Here is a 15,705-nt window from a genome sequence, read left to right as displayed (position 1 = left end):
TTATTTATTTTTATTGTTTTAAAAGCATTATTTATCAAAGAATTTCCGAGAGAGTTTTTTTTAATTCTTACAATTAATTGCCGTTAGTTCTACAAGTAATTGTTTCGTAATTTATCTAACTAGAAACTTGAATAAAAAAACTGCATGAAGTTGTACAGTTAACAATACTGTGATACATCTTTTACTTGAATGCATGGTGTTCAATTATTCAGCTTGATCAAAGAAAGAACCTAATGTGACAAATGCCTGAAACTATAATTTTTGGCTGGAATGGATTTATGATAGCCTACAAATGGCAAGTGAATACCTAATGAAATTTGAAAACGTCCTTTACACTTACAACCATCAATGTACCTTTGTTTACTGCTCATTGCAACTTTTAACCAGAATAATGGCTACTATAAAACTTTTAGCTAATTCCATTACTTAATTTTTACATGATTGATCCAGGATCCATTAGTTTTACTAGGAATAAACATTTTGGGATAATAAAAATTTAAATTAAAATATTTTATTCTAATAATGGATAGAAAAATATGCCTGGAAAATCAATAGGAATAATTACAATATAACAGTAAAAATGTATTTCAGGCATCCAGAACCTTGCGATTGGTGAAAGTTTAATAAAAGATAGTGCACTATACATGGATTCGTAACAGGTAATTTTAATTAGAATAAATGTTTTCTATTAATGTATTTAAACTATATATTTATAATAAAAGTTTTTTTAACTCTATTTAATACAAAACTCGAACATATTAAACAACATGATTTTACAAGATAATGAATAATAAGCTCAAAGAATAAAGTTAATTTTAGTTTACCTGCCAAGAAGTGTTTTTAGCTAAAAAGAAATGCAAAGCAAAGCCCCAGCAGATAAAAGATAAAATCATATACATTATTGGTATCCATCGAATTCCTTCTTTACATTTTATCTGGAAAAAAATATCCATATAACATTTAGATAAACATCATCAATTTATTATTTTTTATTTTTAAAAAATTGTTTTTGAGAAACTTACCTTCATGATTGAATAGTAAATGAGGTACATAAGAAGATTAACTATGAAAACTGATAACAGAAATGCCCCAAAATTAGGGGGTTGTTTTATAAGTCCAAATAAGTCTCTGGAAATAACAAAAAACAATTTGCGTGATTAATATTCAGCATAATTAAATGTTGGAATATTTGTAAAATAAATATCGTAATTAAATAATGCAAGAGAAAAATATTACTTTTCTTAGAAATCTATAACCTAGTTTGTAAAGACTGAAATATACTTTATAAAATAATATTATCATGATCCTGAATGTGTTAATCATAATTTACTACAAATAAAAATGTTATACCTTTACTGCAATTATAGAATAATAATTTAACTAATTGTTAAATATTAAGCTAAAATAGATTTTATCAATAAGAAATAACAGTACTAAATAAAGTAAACTTCAGAACCAATAAATTTATTTACAATAAATATTAAAACTAATGTTTTTTTTAACTCATTTTCACAAAATTGACACCAAATTTACGTATTGTGGAGCGGATGTTTAAAGTAGAATACAAAAAAATTCTAAGTGAATACTTTATTTGCTTAGAATGCATTCAAAAAAATTTTATTCACTTAATCTAAATTCAAGTTTATAACAGAAAAAAAAATATATTTAAAAAAATAAAATCTTTCGTTTTATTATTTCTGTTAAAACTTACAGAATATAAAATATGAAGCAATAAAAAATATTTTTTGAGCAACTTTGATTTATTGTAATATTAACAAAAAATACAGAAGCGATTTTTGTGTACAAAAATGATTTATGTTTTTTTCACGTAATGAAAATTCTAAATAAAAATGTTTAATGCTAAATTTTATTTTTTTGAATTAGAAATATGTGTTATAACGTATTGGAATTATTCGGTATACTCACAAAGATAAATTCAATAAAACAGTAATGCTCAGCATAACGAAACGGCCCTGGAAGAATGGAAATGTTAATATAATTATGAAATTTGAAGAACTAATCATAGGAAAGAAAATGGGGAGGAAATTTAACATGCAAATGGTGAAATCACGGGTTAGGGAAATTAGTCAAGTTGGTGAGATTAGTAAAGTAGCAAAAATTAGTATACAACTGCATATTATTCCTACTAGAGCAACATGTTATATTTCAAAATTGTTAAGACATTTCTAAAACTTCCTGGAAATAGTACTATTTTTTTTCCAAAATTTATTCTTACTTTTATTTGCAGATTGGCTTCTTTTTGAATAAAAAAAAAATTTAAAATTTCCTTTCTAATCAAACAATAGACATCTTTGTAAGCTATTAAACACAGATTAGTCATTTCATGAACTTTGCTTGCTGTTTTGTATTGACCTATTTATGTAACTTATTTTTATAAAAACAAATGTTTTAAAAACTGTTATAATTCAAATGATGATTCACACTCCCATATGTGGTAGGGACTCATCAATTGCACTGCACTCAACTCGTTAATTCAAGTAAGAAGTATACCAAATTAAAAAAAAATTTACAAATTAATTAAAAGAAAGACATTTGTAATTCATCAGATGTCCAATTAGACATCATAATCACACTAAAACCAGTGCCAATTTTGAGATCTTGAAAGAATTACAAAATTATATTTTAACTATACAGACAGATATAGTGGTAAGAAAATAGCCTTCTTATGAAATTGCATAGTTTTCTACTTTAAAGTTATAAGATGTTTCAAATATTTTATATCGGCATACAACTATCATTGCTCAGATTCCCACATTGGATTTTTAAACACATTTTATTGGTTGAGGTGGAGGGGAAATTTTCAGAAAAAATCACGCAAAAAACTGGTCTTCGTGAGTCATCATGAAGGTCACAACTTGAGTGACTGAAGTTTCCCCAATAGTGTTACGTATATATTATTCATGTGACTTTATACCAAGCGTCCGAAGCACAGAAATTGATGTCCACCTCATGGCCAAAGCAATTAATTTTATTCTATCATATTTTGTATATTCTTTTCCAATGGCCATTTTAAATAATTTTAAGTTTTTGATTCAAAAAAACTAATTGATTTCTTACACAATTTAGAATTTTATTTCTCTACTTGAAAAATATATTTTAATACAATATTTTGTTTACAGTTTATTAAACAACAGCTTTTATAATAAAATTTGCCAAAGTTTATAAATAAGCTCACCGGACAAAAAATTTGTGACACTAGTGCGCAAGCACAGATGAATCATAAGGTTTCCTTAGATGACGCAGTAGTCAAATGACGTGCTCAATTGCGCACCCACGAATCACACTTTTGCCTTTATTCAAATTACGCATGTCGTCGAGTGCACGAAGAACAAATGAAGCATTTCATCCTGACTGTGTGCAAGGTTAGGTTCAAGACGGAGGTGGGTCTGTCATGTTTTGGGGGTGTTTTACTTATTATGGATTGAGCCCCCTCACTTAAGTGGCCACTAAAATGAACCAACATGTTTATTGGAACACTCTGAATCATCAGGTGTTGCCTTTTACTGAACATCTTCATGAAGAGTATGCTGATGATACCCCAATTTTTCAAGATGACAACAGCAAATATCATCGGGCTGGAAGAATATGTGACTGGTTTTATGAACACTCAGACGCTAAATTACATCTCGACTGGCCTGCAAAATAACCTGATTTGAACCCCAAATTTGTGGGACATGTTGGAACAACGGGTAAGACATCGAAATCAGCATCCTTACAATTTGGTGGAATTGTGCGATCAAATCCTCAGAGAGTGGTTTAATCTGGATTCGACATGCCCGCAAAAACCTTGTGGTCTCACTTCCTAATTGAATCTAGGCGATTATCAAATCCAGAGGTAATGTTACACGTTATTAAATGATGTTTTTCATGATTTCTCCAAGGGTGACTAATTTTTTGTTCAGTGTGCTTATATAGTACTTCTTGGGTTGAGTCACTTATTCTATTTCAGACCTTGCTATATTAATGCACCTTTCTTTGTAAAATAAAGAAACATTTTTCAAAACCTTTGCCTTGTCTTTCTTATTGTATTGCAGGTTTAATATAGAGCTTTTTTAAATTGACTTTGCTGACTTCTGAATTATTGTGCCACAATGGTAGTGGAATTATGTCTTCTTTTATACTGTAATTATGGAAGTTGATGAAGAATCATTTCATAGAACACAAAAAAATTATACTCTTTCTAGGTTCCATCATTTTGAAAGATTACAGGTGTGGCCATACTTTTAAACTCCAAAAATAATTCCTATCCCTATTAGTTTAAAAAACAAACATTACATTTCAAAATTGAAAATATTTTCCAACTGTCAAATTGAGTGGCCATGGGATGCCCTAAGTCCTAATGCCACAAATTTTAAATCTCCTATGTATCTGTACTTAAGAGCATGGAAAGAGATAATTATTGGTGAATTGTTGAACAATAATACTGCCAAAATTAAAGCTAACATTAAATTTAAATAAACTGGCTTATAAATTAATCCCCAAATCAGTCATTTCATAAGTTAAATGCTTTGCATAAAATATAGTAAAGTTTCTAAAAAATTAAAAAAATTACCGGATATGTAGGTTTAATAGAACGTGCAGCAACATCCTGTTTAATATGATGATATATTCTCTTGCAGAGCCAACGATCTGAAATAAGAGTATTTATTTTCAAATAAGAGCACTAAAAATAATAAACATTTTTAGTAAACAAATATTACAATGCCAAACTGTAAAATGTGCATACCAAGCTTCATGCGTCCCATGTAATAAATTTTTGAGCTAACAACAAAAGTAACAGATAGATGACCTAGGGTAAAAACTAACCAAACCCAAATTCCTCCTTTAACCTGAAATTAAACAATATTGCTGCTTTAGTTAAATGATAAAAATACAAAACTTTGTCTTTTAAAAAAAACAGTAAAAAAAACAGTAAATATTGCACATAAAAATCTAAATTGAAATTTTCAACATAAATTCAAAAATATGATAATTTTAAAAAGAAAAAGCACTGTTTTTATAACAAATAATTATTATTAATGTGATCAAAAACATTTTAAGATTCAGAACATAAATACTAAACTTACAACACCACCAAAAGCAATAATAATGACAACAGCTAAAACCATCCAGATAGTATGAGATTTTGCAGTGATGTCTGGATGCCTAGACTGATATAGCTTTAACATGCAGACAGTAGCAATGACATACATAAAAGCAGTATCTAAAAGAGAAAGTATATGCTTAAATCTTGAACCAAACAGTTGAAAAGTTTTCCACAATGAAATAAAAAATGTCTTGTTTTAATTACAAAATTTACAAACTATATCATCACAATCATTTTAAAGGCATTAATAAGCTTAACTCTTTAAGAGACACTGTAGTGAAAAGATTTTAAACTCTAATTTTCCTTTGATCTTTAATAATTTTTTTTTCAATTACATTTTTTTCCTTCTCCTACACACAGGCAAGTCAGGGAAAGTTCCCTGTGTGTAAAAAAATTGCTCTTGAGCTTACCCGTCACCTGAGTCCATGGGTGAAAGAGAGACGGAAAAGAGGAAAAGCTGGTAGTAAACCAATTTCAGTTTTAACATGTTTTCGGGAGGAGTTAAACTATTCTCTTTTTCAATTATTCAGCTATATCTACTTTTCTATAAAGAAAGAAGCTGTTTTTCATATATGCTAAAATTGTAAAAAAATTACGGTAGTTACAGAAATTTAATGTTTCTTGAAAAAAATGCTACAATGAAATGCTTTTCGTACCAGTTTTTGCTCTTTTCCGTGTCGCTATATATAAGCTTTTAGCCCTGACTGAGTCATGTGATAGTTTTATATAGCATTGCCAATATTTTGCTTCATTCACTAGATATTGGATATGGAATCAGCCATGGGGAATTCAACTTAAGTCGGTCAACCTGTTCATTGACCAGAATGTTGCAGTGGCTGCAATCCTACTGTAGAATGATGGTCCAACAAATTTTTATAAGTTTATCAAAATGCATTAAAGTTACATTCTCCCTGGTAGTATCATCTTCCTGATTTTATTCATCAAGTTGAAAGAAAAATTGTATGAAACAGAATTTTAATATTAAAAAATTAAATCTGCGAAAATTTTGAAAATGATGCATTAGTTATGCAGTCAGTAGCTTATCAATAGAATTAGAAACAATTTATAAAAATACTCATATCAGCAGTTCAGATCAGTCTTTTACAATTAAAAAAAACAAAGAAAAGTTTAAAAAGAAAAAACAAAAAATTCTAAAATATTTTATTTATGAAAAATGTAGAAAATTTAAAAAAATGAGATAATTATTTAAAAAGCTTTAGTTTATGTCAATGCATACTGTGTTAAAAAAATTTTTGAACAATTATTTATTTAATATTTTTCCATTTTGATCACTTTAAAATAAATCTAGAACCCTTAGTATAAACAAGTGCAGGATTTGTTTAAAGTATAGTAATAACACAGTGATCCTACTTGTATGCTTACTTTAAAAAAGCACTCTATTCTTTGTTAAGGATTAAAACGAAATTGTTAATGCAATTCTTTGAGCAACTTTTACTTGAAATGGAATTTTGCTGCATAAAAAGAACAATGAAAGAACATGAAGAAAGGACATTCTCTTGATACAAAACTAAATTTTAATCATATAACTGTAGTACAAACTATTAACTAGCGAATAAAAAATAATTAAAAACAAATGAATCAAGAATAATATCTCAAACTGTAAAGTTATTGAAGTATATATTTTATTAATCAAACTATGATTATCCATTTAAGCTATTATAACATAATATTTAAGCTATAAGGAGCAATCAGAATATAATAAAAATCTAATGGAAAAGCTGCTACATACCAAATTGAAAGTTTGCTCGATTAGGGCAAACATGATAACTCGCGCTTAAGACTCCTTCCATAATTAGAGCCCAGCCCATTGCATACATTAAACCAAAATGACGAGGTATACCAGTCATCTAAAAAAAATTAATAGATATGGCCTAGCTGAATAATATAAAAAAGAGCATTTCAAATGTAGGCAGTTTCAATAATTAAAAATTTATAAACAGCAAATTACACTTCTTTTATGTACTACAATCAATGTTTTTTTAGTACAACAAGTCATAATGACTATGGATGCATGAAGCCACGTCTACTATTCAATAGATTCTATGATATTTTAATCCAAATTATACCATTTGTATAGCAACTGAAATTCTGTGTTTTTTTTTAAAATTTAAAGAAAATCTCAACAAAAACAGTTACTAAAAATTTTTACCTTGAAAAAAAATTACATTTAACAATGATTTAATGAAGAGCAAAAGATTCGAGTTAATGAGTCAAACCACTATTTCCTTTGCTACTACTGCTCAATAAAAGTAAAACATCTTGAATTCTCTATGAATAAAGAAAGAGTTGCAGAACCAACTATTCTTATACTAGTTGGAGCTGGGCATAATATGTGGTCAGAAAGATGGCAAAATATTGGTTACTTTTTGAGAATTAGATGTCTATATTGTCTTCTTGTGTGAAATTCAAGTCTTCCAGTATGCATTCATACCCTTGGTAATTTTCTTACAAAGAATAAATAAATTCCTCAATCATATTTTCCTTGCTGAAAAAATAAATTCACTTTATTTTGAAACTTTGTAGGAGGTTGTTTTGGAGTTAAAACATGTGAAATTCACATTCTTCTAGTTTTATTTTTGCTTAGACTTTGCACTTCTCTGGAGATATGCTATCTAGCAAAAATGGCTGCTTATAACCAGTGTACAAAAAAAAGATTAAGGTTTTTGAAGGGAGTACATATAAGAATTATGTTTCTGTTAAAATAATTCTAGTATTTATAAGTATTTCAATAAATATTTGTTATAGTTTTGTGTACTCATGATATAGTGACCTTGTGTTCCATTTTGTTTCAACCATCAATCAAACATTCGTTTTAGTTTTAACCGCAGAGGTCGTTATATTGAGCCTCAACTGTATAAACACATGAAACTTGCAGACTTAATACAATATATGATCAAACATTCACATACAGAGATAAATGTACTACAGTATATTCCTGCCATCTATATTTCCTGATAAATTATCAAATCTATTAGAAAAGGCAAAAACATTCATTTTTCACTTTTAAAATAAGTCTGGAGTGAAAATGGAATTATTAATAGTTTCCATCATACATTACAAAATACAAGGAAACTTTAACTTTTATTCTGAGTGCTTCAAACAATTTCAGGAACTACAAAAATCAAAGCTACTTATACCTAAAGAAATTGATAACATTTAAGAAATTTTCAAATACTATAAAAATAGTAAAAGGTTTTTTATGTGACGAAACTATACGTTTTGAAAAATACACAACTCAAAAAATAATAGAGGAAATTTAGTGTTCAGTGAATGTGAATATTTTTAAAGAATGTCTTTTAAACTAATTTGTATCAGTGAATTTTTTAATAATGAATTAAAGTTATCAAGTACGGAGAGAATCCTTGCCATTATTCAGTGGCCTGCCCAACATTTTTTAGCAAATTCTGCTCTGAGGTTTCACACTAAAACATACCCAAAGAAAGCATGTCATTAATTAGTAGACTGAAGAAATTATCAAGCAATCTTTTATTGTGCTGTAGTTTTTTGCAACTTCTCTTTTAACTTATCTTTTATTGACATAACATCAAAGTATCCTTTGATATTATCTTGCATCTGAAACTTGTCTGATAAATTTCTGATCATCATTTGATGAAAAGTTGTAAGAATGTTAAAATATTACATTCTGAAAAGAGGAAGATGAGATAATAAAATATTAATGTTTAGTCGACAAGAAATTTACCGAGTTGATGTTCTAATAATGTTATTCTTCTTAACATTTATCTGGATGCAAAATCGTAAGTACAGAAAATTAAAGGATACTAGCAGCAAAATAACTTGGGCCCTCATTGGACCAATAATCACAAATCTTGGTTTAAGGACCATTAATTTCCTATATTGGCCCTATATAGAATTCTCTAATTCACCCAATATTTTACAACCAATATCAGTCCTGCATAGAGTTGTCAAATTCACCCGATATTTTACAACCAATATCAGTCCTGCATAGAGTTGTCAAATTCACCCGAAATTTAATAGTAATTATTCAGCCAATATAGGCTCTATACTATCCTTATAAGGGCTGATATTGGCTTTATATAGGACCGATATTGGCTTTAATAATGAAAATTCTAGACATCCCAGTATTTGCCCCTTGGTGCATGTTTACATAGGACCCATATTGAGTCAATTTTGAACTCAACTAGGGTTAAGGTAAAATTGCTGGTAGGATAAGAAAGTAAAAAATTTACATAAATTAATGACCAGAAAATGTTTATGAATAATTAGCATTGAATCAATGTTAAAATATAATATGTATACTTGAAATAAACAGATTATGCAGTATCTGGTAAATATCTTTCTAAAACTTTATATTTTTATTATTAAGAATTTCTTGATTTCAACAGAAGTATGTTCCATACATAATTTGTAGCTAGTTTTTATATGTTCCTTTCAGTTAAAAATATTACTTCAATAAAAAAAAAAGAAGAAATTTGAATTTTTAAATAAGTAGATGAGAAGTTTTTTTAGAACTCATCAATAAAAATTTGAAAACAAGCAATTCAACTTGCTTTACTTTTACAAAAAAAAATTAGAATTAATTTATCGAACAGTTTAACATAAGAGATCAAGTGATTTCTGAAACCTTAATTATGTATCAGTATGAGAACTAGCAAGATCATAAAAACAAAACAACTTTAAATCTGCACTTTTAAGGCCAATCACAAGAGCAGCTAATAAATCATCAGGCAAACTATAAATAAGGTATAATTTAAATTAAAATAAAATAAACTACTTTCGGTATGACTTAAATCGTTGCTCTTTTTATCTACAGTAGACACAAAATTAGTTACATATTATCAAGAATACTGTAACAAGTATTATTATGAATTTATAAAGCTTTATACAAAGTTTCATAGACATTAAAATAAGTCATTTTAAATTTATATTAAGTGTTGGTTTTTTAATGAATTATAGAAATTAAATGTTTCAAATATAAAAAAAGAGGCAACAATTAATATTACTGAGTTCTAGACATTTTCATAGAAACTCCAACAAACCATTAAACAAAATTCTTTTTTAATAGCTGTCTTTTAAAATGACATAATTTTAAAAAGAATACAAACAAATAAAAAAAAACAGATAATTTAATGTTTTTACCTCATTTTGTGGAATATTCCTATTTTCTTTAGTTAACGGTTGATCAAACACTTCCCTAAAATCAAACAATAATGTAAATAGAAATGCTCATTTGATTCTATAATACTGCCGCATAAACAGTGTAGTTATAATATTGATAAAAACTTTATGCAACTGTCTACTAGTCCAATACAATGTAAATTGATCCATTTGTGACTTTAAAATAAACAAACAAATCAAAAGTGATATTTTCTAGATTATAGCATAGCATTTGTTTAACTAGCATTTGTTTAACTAGCATTTGTTTAACATAGCATTTGTTTAATGGTTGTTAACTACTTCACCTTAAGTTTCACACTGAAACTGGTTTAAGAAAGCACTTCGCAATTTAAATTAAATACATTTCAAAGATTTACATTTTTCTCTTCATTTTTCACAATTAAAACATTTATGTAATTTCTTAAAACTATTTATATAACAACCATTTATGAAGAAAAAACGCGTATGCTAAATCAGAACATTTTTAAAGAAATGTCACTTAAATTATAGTAAAAGTACATACCTTCTCCATACCAGCAAAAGAAAAAGTAATCCAAGCATTACATAACCAATATTACTGTAGACATGATTGAAATCACTAAAAACTCCAACTTGATGAGAACACAAAAAATTATAATAACAGACATCTTGATTTCCAGTAAGGTTGACAATCTACAAATATTTATTGCAAATAAAATTATTCTTGACTGTATACAAAACATATATTTGAATAATAACATCAATTATTATTGCTATTCATTCCTGATATAAATGGCATGATAGGAAATTCATAATTAGGAAAAACTCAAATGTGAGGTAAAATTTTATTCAAATTTTTTTTAGCTTCATTATCTTATTTGGTTGTGGCATGTTAGCTTTGTATTACTTTATCTTAAATTTTGAGGGGGAAGTTGCTGCCATAACTTATTCTGTTCACTAAGAGAACAAAAATAAATATGTTTGTGTTGTTAAATTAGTGTCATTATTTTCCTCCAATGAGGAATTATTCACGCGACTTGATATTGACTGTTCTGAAACGGCAATTTATTTATTTTTTACACTAAACAAAATGAGCGCAAATGATTATAAAAAAACGAGTATAAAAATCGAATATAGACATAAATTAGGGAAAATTAAAAACTCCTATTAGCGGTGAATTTCTCTCTAATTACAATTTTTTGTAATATCAATTTTCAAACTACGGCATATTAAGTTACATTAATTATATTGACATAGACCTTATGAGTTCGAAATATCTCGCTCATTTTATTTTTATGCTATGTTTCTTAATTGCATTGTAACGTATTTTAATTCAAAATTAATTATTTGTCAAAACATTTCCTGGAAAACTACCACAGAAAACAAGAGAGTAAATGGATATCTTATCCAAGAAAAATTATGAGGAAAAAACAACTAATAGAAAGGAATCTGTGTTAATCTGATTTGCCATTTACTAATTATTCACAAATTAATTATTACAGCGAATCACTAATTCTCATTGTTTAGCTCATTTGCACATTCACCAGAGTTTCTTTGCTGTCTTTATTTAAGTTCATTCATTATAACTGTTGTCACGGTAACGTGGCAGCTAGGGAAAAAAAATTTAAAAAAGAGAAAAAAGAATTTAAAAAATTAGCAATTGTAAATATATATGTAATTGATAAATATTGTAATTGTAAAAATATATCAATTGTATGTATATAATAATTGTAAATATATATAAATTGTGTATATACATTGAGAGAGAGAGAGCATCTAACCAGCACAATTTTAATTATAAAGTGGTAGTGAAATAAAATATATATGTATATATATAAATGTTTAATTTTCCCAACATTTAAAAACATTACTGTGGAATTTATGTATCTTATATTATCACATTGCATACAGGCAACTTTCCCAAAAAATGCATCACAACTGTTAGAGATTAAAGTTTTAAAAAAGTGGTAGGCAAAATTTCATAAAAGCTGGAACAAACAATAACTGCAACTTCAATTTTAAAAAAGGGGTGGAAAGTGTTGTAAGAGCACTAAGATGTCATTGAGTAAGACTAAGATTCTTCCCTCAGTGGTGGCTTGAAGTTTACCCAGCTTCAGATTAATGGTTACCATTATGCCAAAGAATTAAACAAAGCTGGTTTGCAATGATGATCTCATTACCACTGCCACGCAGTTAGTCTCAAATATGAGAAGTCTTAACCTTTTAGACAGACTATGGTAGGAATGCTTTGCTTCACTTTTACTATCCTAATATTTAATATATTACACTTCTTTTATACTTATTTAAGAATACATGCCAGTAATAATAAAAAAGTAGCTAAAAATAGGAAACGATGATATATAGAAACACACTGTTCACTGTTTATTCTTTATTTTGCATCATTGCTAAATTCTTTTTACTGACTTCACATCACAGCTTAATTTTTAAATATGTCATAAGTTCCTTGAACTCAGAGATCTGCCTAATTTATAAGCAAAGCATTGTTGCACAACATTGACACTATTATGGCAAAAAAGAATTTGTCATAGCATTTGTAAGTAAAATAAATCATTATGGGAATAGAATCCAATTCTCTTTGTCGGGGATGTCATCTAGAAGAAGAGACATCACGACACATACTCTGTGATTGTGAGGTCTATTCTGCTCAAAGATTTGAGCATTTAGGGCAGCATATCGTCAATGCCAGGGAACTGCAAGATGTTCCTGTAAGGTGCTTGCTGAATTTTATTTCAGCCATAGGGCTTTCATGCTAATCATGATTTTAGGGTTTGGGTACAATAGACCTTTCGTCGATGTGCCCTGCTCGTCAGAGCTGCCTAACCTCTAAGTCTAAGTAAAATAAAAACTTTACATTTACAAGAACATGCTAATAGCAAAAAAACATATAACAGTTTCAATACATTGCAATAATAAATAAGCATCATTAACTTGCAAAAATAAGTAAGCACCCCAACACACTGAATGAAAAAAAATTATAAAAAATCAGTTGAGTTACTCAAAAAGCTTATTAAGGGAAAAACTGACCACTGAAGTTAAAGAAAGGAGAAGAAAGACAAAAAAAATTTTAAAAAATGGAGAAAAGGATAAAGTAAAAAAAAAATAATAAATAACACTATAAGCTATTTCAATCAATTTTTTGGTAAGAGTCTTAAATATTTTTGCAGTGATTCCCAACTCTGATTCCTCACATCGAAAATTTTCTTAAATTAAACAACATTTAAACACAAACCTAAATTAAACAAAAACCTTAAAATATATAAAAGGACTTTCCATATAAATGAAAAGTAAAAAAATTCCTTAATAAACTTAACTTAATCATATTTCACTCCAACAGTTTTAATATAAAATTTTCATGCATACAAAGCAATAACTTCTTTAAAACAAAGCAAGATATTTTTAAAAAAAAGCCAAAAATGATTGAATAATTTATTGGAGTATATAATTTTTATTGAAATTATATAATCAAATAAAATGAAAAACAAAATTAAATTACTCCTGCACTAACACATAAACATATAAAATGAAGTGAGTCTTAGACATAAAATAAATTTTTACTCACTCTTTGATTTATATAAACAAGCTGAATTACAGGTAACCCATAAAATATAGCAACAGTTAGTAAATTCCTAAAAGAATAAAAGATATATATTGACAAATGAAATTAATAAGTGTATAATAAAAATATATATAAACAAAACTATCAGGTAAATTTAAATAAATACATATATATTTGAAAATAAACGTTCTAAACTGAAGAATAAATAAGCTGAATTTAATAATTAATTATTAGAAATGATAACTGCTTTTTTTTTATCTGATCTTTCATCTTGATGTATCTTTTAACCTTAAATAACTACAATTAGCCTAAAAAAAACTCCTAATTTTTGCAAGTTTCGCTAAGTCAGGATGTCAAGATAGCGCTTTAACATCTTCAAATATTGTAGCACAGAATTTCACCAATTATCTACATTTTATCAAGTTAAGATTATTTTTCTTAAGATACATCAATTTGTTTGACTTGTATAAAGGAAAAATTAAGCTGACTTTTAATTAGTAGTCTATGAGTGAAAAAAAATTAGATACTGGCTGATACTGACTTACGTTTAGTTATCAAATTTAAAAATAAAGAGTAGAAACTGATAGTGTTAGTTATTAGGCTCAGTATAATAATGAAACTTATACAAAAACAATCAACAAAAAATGTTATTAAGTTCTTCAAAATAAATGTTGCATTCTAGGTCAATAACTTTGAGTCCACTGTAAGCCAAAGTTTTGAGAAAAATTTCATTTCTAGTATATTTTTGGTATAAAGGTATAAATAAAACATTTAAAAAAGTACTAGATCAATGGTTTAGAAGATGTTCATAATAAGCAATGATTTTGCACGTTAAACAAATATAATATTAACAAATTTAATTACTTAACAATTCTTGACAGATTATATTGCTGACACTAAATCTCATTTTAACTTAATTCTCAGTATGAATTTAATTGCTTTGCATAGCCAAAACTTTTTCTAAGCTTCTACGTTTTACTCCTTTTCATTAGAAATATATTTTTTGTACTGGATCCAGTCTATATTGATCATAGACTGGATCAATAGGATATTGAGGAAATGTCAGGTGAGTATTTCCAAAAAGCCACATTATTTAATAGTATTTACATATAAAACACTATGCATTGCTTTAATTTTTTACAACACATTTTCAATATTACAAGTAACATTATTAACTTTTAAAACTTACACGATTTAAAACTATAAATGGAAAAATATTTATTCTTAAAGAAAAACACTAGCTCCATGTCAAACAGCAAGGTCGAAATAAAATTGCTCAAACAAATCTAAACTTCATATGAAGAAATATATGATTGAAAAAAAATCAAAATTCATTCATTTAATGTGGATAAGAGATAAGGAATTCATTCAAAACTAAACAATATAATTTTTATTTAATGTTTATCACTAAAAATAAAAAACGGAAAAATTCCCTGAAAAAGTCATAAACCATATTTTTTGCTCTCTTATGCAGTGTAAGTTAAAAGATTTGATAAGATGATAATTAAAGCAAAAGAAAGCTCTAACAAAAATGATCTTAACCAGTAGCAATAAACAAAATAATCATTTAAACACTGAGCTATATTATTAAAGTTAAAGAAATTTATAACAATCATAAAATAGTTAAGGAATGGAGAAAAAATGCATAATTATATATTTCACCAATGAATACACAAAACCATTATTTCAAAAATAATAAAAGTGAAATCATAGAAAGATACATTTTGCTAATAATAACTTTATTTCACATAATTTTAAACAGAAACAATAACATTAAGACCAGGAACATACTTACCAAGAATATACTTTTGATCTGTCACTTAAATATTTATCCTTCTTTTTAGCCAAATCAGAAACAAAAATAATAGTCTGCAAAAAAAGTTGT

At 27.2% G+C, this 15,705-nt stretch overlaps 1 protein-coding gene across 5 annotated transcripts in view; it reads right to left on the bottom strand.

The window, feature by feature from the left end:
• Positions 1 to 15,705, bottom strand: part of LOC107440660 (SID1 transmembrane family member 1) — a 78,285-nt gene that overhangs the window by 3,742 nt on the left and 58,838 nt on the right. For 4 of the 5 annotated variants that reach the window (XM_016053639.4, XM_071188226.2, XM_071188225.2 and 1 more), the window contains 11 exons: positions 15,616 to 15,689; positions 13,824 to 13,890; positions 10,788 to 10,936; positions 10,247 to 10,301; positions 6,858 to 6,975; positions 5,088 to 5,224; positions 4,748 to 4,850; positions 4,574 to 4,650; positions 1,927 to 1,973; positions 1,023 to 1,128; positions 825 to 935 (listed from right to left, as the gene is read on the bottom strand). In XM_016053639.4, coding sequence (XP_015909125.1) covers positions 825 to 935; positions 1,023 to 1,128; positions 1,927 to 1,973; positions 4,574 to 4,650; positions 4,748 to 4,850; positions 5,088 to 5,224; positions 6,858 to 6,975; positions 10,247 to 10,301; positions 10,788 to 10,936; positions 13,824 to 13,890; positions 15,616 to 15,689 — 1,044 coding nt within the window. The remainder of the gene's footprint in view (positions 1 to 824; positions 936 to 1,022; positions 1,129 to 1,926; positions 1,974 to 4,573; positions 4,651 to 4,747; positions 4,851 to 5,087; positions 5,225 to 6,857; positions 6,976 to 10,246; positions 10,302 to 10,787; positions 10,937 to 13,823; positions 13,891 to 15,615; positions 15,690 to 15,705) is intronic. The other variant, XR_011638373.2, reaches the window with a different exon arrangement.

Source organism: Parasteatoda tepidariorum, chromosome 12 (assembly GCF_982258835.1).
Source record: "Parasteatoda tepidariorum strain Cologne lab strain chromosome 12, Ptep-v5.0, whole genome shotgun sequence".
In the NCBI taxonomy this organism is placed as follows: domain Eukaryota; kingdom Metazoa; phylum Arthropoda; class Arachnida; order Araneae; family Theridiidae; genus Parasteatoda; species Parasteatoda tepidariorum.
This window is presented reverse-complemented; position numbering and strand designations above follow the sequence as displayed.